Source organism: Erigeron canadensis, chromosome 6 (genome assembly GCF_010389155.1).
Source record: "Erigeron canadensis isolate Cc75 chromosome 6, C_canadensis_v1, whole genome shotgun sequence".
NCBI classification, from domain to species: domain Eukaryota; kingdom Viridiplantae; phylum Streptophyta; class Magnoliopsida; order Asterales; family Asteraceae; genus Erigeron; species Erigeron canadensis.
Window position 1 is genome coordinate 41,664,950 of NC_057766.1, and position 7,013 is coordinate 41,671,962.

The following is a 7,013-nucleotide window of genomic DNA, read 5'->3' on the forward strand; positions in this document are numbered from 1 at the left end:
ACAATTTCCTCTTTGGACTTTTGGTGGTCGAGGATATCAGCCATGATACTGTCATTCACTTAATCGACAGTCATTGGTGGTTTATGGTTACATGATCGAAAGACATTGGATGAGGAAGCCATTTAAGATGTATAAGATTTTGAGAGTTTGTAAGAAATATCTGATAAGGAGCCAATATTTATAGCTAAAATATTTACACAATTAGTCCCTATAACATTTTAGTACCTCAAATTCAAAAGATGTACAGTTTTGGTCCCTTAATCCAAGCTATAAATACCAACTCATAGACACTTCATTTGCACGACGAGACATTTTCAATATTTTACAAATTCACACACTCTTGCTAACAAAATGGCCTCCTCCTCATCAAACAAGAATGTTCATCGACCTCGTCTGACCGAAGAAGAGATGAAATCAAGAATCATTGCTGATGTCAAAGAGGATACTCTCCTTCAAACTGAACTCTCTAACCAAATGGGTTACCTACGGGAGAAAAGGCGACAATGCGAGCATCGGCTTGAGGCACTACAAGCACCAGGCCGTAAACTCTCGAAGCACGAAGAGACATATTCGTTGGTTCTGCAGGATGAGATCAAGAAGATAAAGAGGGTGGTGGATGACGTTTTTGACGCTGGTCACACGTTGGGTGACCAGTGCACCTGGGCCGAATTGTTTCATGACAACTGCGGGGAAGGCAAAAGTACTTGGGAAGTCAAATGCCCGCAACACGACAAGTGGTGGGCAAACGAAAAAGCTTACCGCGGCTGGGGGAAAATGTCAAGCAAAGATGAAGAGTAATTTGCGTTGTATTTTAGTTTAAGTACTATGTTTTTTATATTTTGTGTTGTATTTAAGACTTAAGTAACGTTATCAATAAAATGTGTTTTTATTTCATGTTGGAACCAATTAAAAATAGATTAGGAATTCAAGAAAAAACAAACATAAATTTCAAATTCATCAATACAAAGAGACATAAATTTCAGGAAAAACAAACAAAACAACATTTTAATTGAGGTTGAAATTTCATGGCATGACATATTCAAATTTCAGGGCATGTCTTCCTGTTATGGCCCAATTGACCGCAAATACCACATCTAGCTTGTTGTCTTGAGGTTGAAGATCTGCTCGTAGAACTCTCATCCATCTCGTTCCGGTACCGTCTGGTGCGTCTCCTACCCCTTTGCGTGACCAGTTTTTCAGGGTCTTCCTGAATCTGCCAATCTACCGCGCCCAGTAATTCACCTCTCGAAGGGGAGAAAGTGCAGCATTATACTGATTTATCCATGTCCTAGTTGTGTACCTTTTACTTGGAAGATTAGCAGCTCTCTCTTGTCTATATCCGCAAACAGCAATGGCATGAGAACATGGAAACCTTTGATGCTGCCAAGCTCCACAAGAGCATTTTTTCCTATTCTCCCCCATGACAACATTGTATGTGTACTTGCCTTGTGCATTTCTTTGGTTTATTCTGACCGTGTAATTACCTGTTCGTTCATCAAACACTTCCACTCTATGGCTTGTTGACGCTCGTTCACGCATCTGATAAACCTGCCACATTTTGTGAGCTAGTGGTGGGTTCCAACTACTTGCCTTCCGGTATTGGCTGACAAAATGGTCTCTTGTCCAAGTAAAAGTGCTCTCAATTAAAGCTCTAATAGGTAGCATTCGAGCCTTACCAAGGATATTGTTTTGGCACTCGGCAATGTTTGTCGTTAAGTTACCCCAACGACGAAGCGCCGAGTCGTGCCTTAGAGTCCACTTCTCCAAACCAATGTTCCTCAAATACGGCCAAACAGCATCATCTTCACCTTTGATTGTGTTTATCGCCCAAGTACACTTGGATGATTGGGAGGTGGAACCGATAACCCAAGCTAGATTTTTGATTCTCCTGTTCTTGAAGTGCGAGTTGACGTTGCTACAAACGTTCCTCAAACAATACCGATGATGCCACCCATCAATTTGGCTCACTGCATTAAGAATGCCTTGGTGACGGTCTGAAATGATACACAAATCACCTTGCCTCTGCGACCCGACATGCTCTTCAAAGAGATTTAGAAACCATCCCCAACTTTCATTAGACTCTTCATCAACCAAGCCATAAGCGACCGGCAATAGTTGTCCATTGGCGTTCTTTGTCACTACAGTTAGCAACTTACCTTTGTAGCTGCCTTTCAAATGAGTGCCATCGACAAAGATCACCGGAATACAACGTTGGAATGTCCTAATTGCCGGTCCAAATGCCCAAAATACATACTTGAATGTATGTATATGGCTTGAACTGGTTGGAGAATGGAGCCATTCCACAACAGTGTCTGGGTTAGCACGTTGTAATTCAGCAACATACTTGGGCAGTGCATCAAAGTTACTCGGCCAAGTTCCATACAACCTTTCAATTGCTAACCTTCTTGCATTCCACGCCTTGGCGTAGCTCACATCAACATTGAACGTTGTTTTTACTTGGGCCTGGATCTGTCTAACTTTTAAAGTTAAATCCTCCCGCACTTGTGACAAAATTTCAGAAGCAATCATACTTGCTGTCATACAACGATTGTTATTAGATATCACTTCTCCATAACAATTGTGACTCTCCACCCACTTTGTGATCTGAAACAATCCTAATCTGTTTCTATTAGATCCAGCTACAAGCCACCTACACGGGACCCGGTCCAAAACACCACGATAATTCTTCCCCCTGGTCATGCACTGTGCTTTCCAAAACGCTGGCCTTGTATCCATAACAATAAGTTCTCTGTTTTCTCTTATGTTCCAAAGCCTAACAACGTGTATAAGCTCCGCCTTGCTCTGAAAAAACATTCCTTTTTCTATCACATTTCTATCTAGCGACCAAAATACCACATCTTCTTGAACTTCATTGAATGGCATTAGACGATCTTCATTATCATCTTGAAGATTAACAAGTTCTTCATGCTCCAAAGGACCTTGTGCATGAGCCCCTTCTTCTTCTTCATCTCCAGATACATCCCCATCAACGCTATATGCGTCGATGATATCATCACTTGTATAAGGTGCCTCGTCGCTTGATCCACCAACCATTGGATCAATTTCATGATCTTGAACATGTTCATCTTCTTCATCGTCATTGTCTTCACCATCGTCATTGTCTACATCATCTTCGTTATCTTCATCATCTTCGTTATCTTCTAGCTGGTTACTCCCTTGAAAAAAACACTGGCTTTGAGTCAAGCTTAACAACTGGTTTGTAAAACTAGGCTCGAACTTCACTTCAGATTGCGCTTCACCGAGATAATAAATCATTGCCAAAGTATTATCGTCCGTAATTAAGTTCCTAAAAGGAACACCCTTAAATTCATACCACAAATATAATTGCAGTTTGAACTGTTGTTTTGAAACATCAAAACAACTGTAAGTTATATCAGAGATTTGTGAATAAGTCATCATGTGGAAAATGGGAAAACTTCTTCTTTTCGATGGATCTGTATTTTGAAGGATTCCATTTATGAATGATACTTGATCATCCCATACTAACTGAACTACAATGGGTTTGAATGATGAAGAAGAAGCCATTTTTTTTTTAAAGTGTTTGAAATGTTATCTAAAAATATTTGTTGAGTACTGATGATGTTTACTGATGAAGAAGAAGCCATCACATACTATATATATACTACAAAAATCTAATTAGGTTAACATATCATATTAGGGTTTCACCACAATTCGACACGTGTTAGGGTTTCCTCGAAACCGGTTTTTCAAATACCGGTTTCGAGTAACGTGTATAACACCACTGTACCACCAGTACCACTACACTGTACCACCAGTACCACCATTGTCCCACACCAGTACCACCACTATCCCACTATCACATCATTGCTTGAGTCCGGTATTTGAAATACCGGATTCAAATTTTCTTTTTGAAACTGGTATTTCAAATACCGGATTTGACTAGAAAATTTGAATCCGGTATTTCAAATACCGGATTCACTGGTTCTATACATTTTTTTTTCCAAAACTTGTTTGACAAAACACCCTTGAAATACGCCCGTTTCGAAAAATTACAAAAGTACTAGAATCGAACAAATTACAAGTATACCCAATACAAGATCGATGGACATGCATATATTCGATCTTTAATTTTCTATATAGACGACGATTGCTCTAGTAGATACAAGAAGTTTAATTAAAGTGATATCTCACATGCATGATCTATTGAGCATGCATAAGCTAATATCATATTATCATCACTACACATACATGCATATATATACAAAAATGGATATAATATATATATATATATATATTTATATATAAAGCTTGATAAGCTATCGATCATATATATTGATTAACTTGGTGATTTTAAAGATTCAACTTGGGCTTTTCCTTGCGGACCTCTAGTCCGTATGAAAAGCCTATATTCATCAAAAGTCATGGATGGATATTGAGACGGCCTTTCAGGCGTCACCAACTCCGGTGCCGGATGAATAAGCAAATCGCTCTTTGGATTATAGAAATAGGCCAATGACACCCTCTCTTTGTCTGGATTCACTATCACCCTGTGTTCTACACTTTTGTACGTAGCATTGCTTATTACCTAAACAAAACAATACACAATTAATAAGTTAGCTAGAACGTACGTGCTTAATTAGAGTAGACATATCATCATTATTTGGCTATTTGCAAGATTTATCAATGATTAATTCAACGACCTATATATCAATCAATAATAATAATAATAATATATGACCAAGCCATTTGTTATATAGCTACTAATAGAAAAGTAGTTAGTTGTAACGATAAGAATAAACCACATTCCTAATTTTAACTACTCTAATTGTATTAATATTATGTTTTGTTACAAACTAAAAGGTGTTTTTAATTCAATAATATTAACTTAAATGATGATATGATATTAATAAATTGATTTTTAATGTGATGGATTTCAAGTAAGTAAAAATGATTCGGTGGGTTGTTGACATACAGAAACAAACTAAGATAGATCACGGATGCGCGCTATATAGCTCGCTCGCAATGTTTTTGTCTGTTCACATGGGAAAGAAATAAGTGACGTACAGCCGCCTAAAACTAACAAAAGCAGCCATCAAATGTTACACGTTGCTCCCCTATATATATACAGATCGACGTACACAAAATATATCCGAATTGAATATCATGAGGTTAATACGTATAAATCTTAACATGAAACTACAATTTTTCTTCCTAAAGCAAAAAAAGAAATATGAAAATTAAAGGTAGTCAACCAGACAATTACCTGTAGGTTACATATTTAATTAGCAAGTAAACTAGCAAACTGCTTGCTTCTCTATTGACTTCACATTTTTATTTTGTCGGCTAGCTAGCGTATATATGAAAATTGATGTATCTAGCTACTTATCTCCCCTAATTAACTAATTTAAATTTGGAAATTAGTGTGATGAGAAAAATAGCTAGCTAGCTATACCTGAATTTGATCTCCTATATTGACGATGATCGCGTGTCGGGCTGGTTTAACAGTGACCCATTGTTGGCCGCGTAGGACTTGAAGCCCGCTAACGTTCTCATCAGGTAAGAGAAAGGTGATGCCACCAGGATCAGAATGAGACGAAAGACCTAAGGTTAAGTCGGGTTGTGGGCATTTCGGATAAAAGTTTACCCTCAAACAAGCCCCAATATCCTCTCCACCAAATGCTTTTTGAAGGTAATCTTGTTTCAATCCAAGGTCGACGGAAAACACCTCTAATAAAACCCTCCCTAATCGCACTATCTCCTTTGAGTAATCTTCCACAATATCCCTACATCAAAGCAAACAAACAAACAAATGTATTCAAGTTAAGTTTAAAAATTAATGAACACTACTTATGAATACTCAAAGTTGGACACTATAGCTTCCAATGGACAGATCGAGGAAGTAATAAATTAAATTACACTGTTTTTTGTTACCTTAAACAACTTTCCTTCAAAAAGTATGGATAATTATTAGAATAAAAACATAAAGGGTGTTTTCCAATCAAATGCGCGGTTAGCTACTAATTTAATATATATTTCAATCATGCAAACTATTAACACATTTACACATGTATACGTTAATCTTTGACTTTAATTCCTTATAATTAACCACTAATAATTACCTCAAAGAAGGTGGTTTGTCAGGCCATTTGTTATGATCCTTTAAACAAGAAGGAAGATAATGAAGAAAATAGTAATCACTCCAATCAAGTATTGCTCCCTTTTGTAGGCCTAATCTGCTTCCATAACCTTCATATGTTTTCGGGGAATTTGCATACTTTTGTTTCACCTCCATTGACTCGTGAAAAAACTCGCGCCAAATCTCCCGTGCGCCATCAACTAATTCCCCACTCAAACCATGATTGATCACCTGGAAGAACCCCCAATCCCGACATGCCATTGAGATTTCCTTAATCGTTGCTTCACGGACCGTAAGATCATTGTTTGTGAGTCCAGCTAGGTCGATCAAAGGTATGTTGATGTCCAAATTATTATTAGAAGATGATGATGATGATGATGATGAGTTTAAAGACGGGCGATCTTTTGGTGGCTTGATGTATCTTTCGGGAATTACTTGGGTACCGCATTCGGATAAGGATTGAACCCGGACTACAGGTTCAGGCCAACTATCACAAGTGCAGCCCATACAGTTATTGTTATTATAATTATTAGTTTAGAAGGGATAAGTGTTTGAGAGGGAAGTTGGAGGTGGTGAGAAATAAGGTGAAGAAATACCTGGTTTTTATAGGATGAGATTTGGTAATTGATTGGATGGGGAATTGAAGGGAGTGAAATTGACGCAAAGAAAGAAAAAATAAATAAACGTGCAAATAACATGGGGACTGTGTGTTTATTGTGCGTGCTTTATAGGACTCGATTAATGTCAACGATTTTCAAAGGAAATATCACATCTCTCTTTTTTTTTTTTAAAAATCATATCCACGCCGACATGAATTTGTGGTGTCTATGTTTACTAGTTATCATCCCCACATATATATCTCCATCTCCCTTAAATAAACAATTAATTAATGTTA

At 37.6% G+C, this 7,013-nt stretch overlaps 2 protein-coding genes across 2 annotated transcripts; both read right to left on the minus strand.

Moving 5' to 3' along the window:
* Nucleotides 1-1,221: 1,221 nt before the first annotated feature.
* Nucleotides 1,222-3,546, minus strand: LOC122604925. The gene has a single exon (XM_043777784.1). It carries the CDS (start codon nt 3,544-3,546, stop codon nt 1,222-1,224), a length of 2,325 nt encoding a protein of 774 aa, XP_043633719.1.
* A 605-nt stretch (nt 3,547-4,151) lies between these two features.
* LOC122603413 (jasmonate-induced oxygenase 2-like) lies at nt 4,152-6,706 on the minus strand. Its single transcript, XM_043776105.1, has 3 exons — nt 6,102-6,706; nt 5,435-5,765; nt 4,152-4,567 (listed from the first exon to the last, which is right to left on the minus strand). The coding sequence occupies exons 1-3, from the start codon at nt 6,623-6,625 to the stop codon at nt 4,319-4,321; spliced, it is 1,104 nt and encodes a 367-aa protein (XP_043632040.1). The 5' UTR covers nt 6,626-6,706; the 3' UTR covers nt 4,152-4,318.
* Between the last annotated feature and the right edge of the window lie 307 nt (nt 6,707-7,013).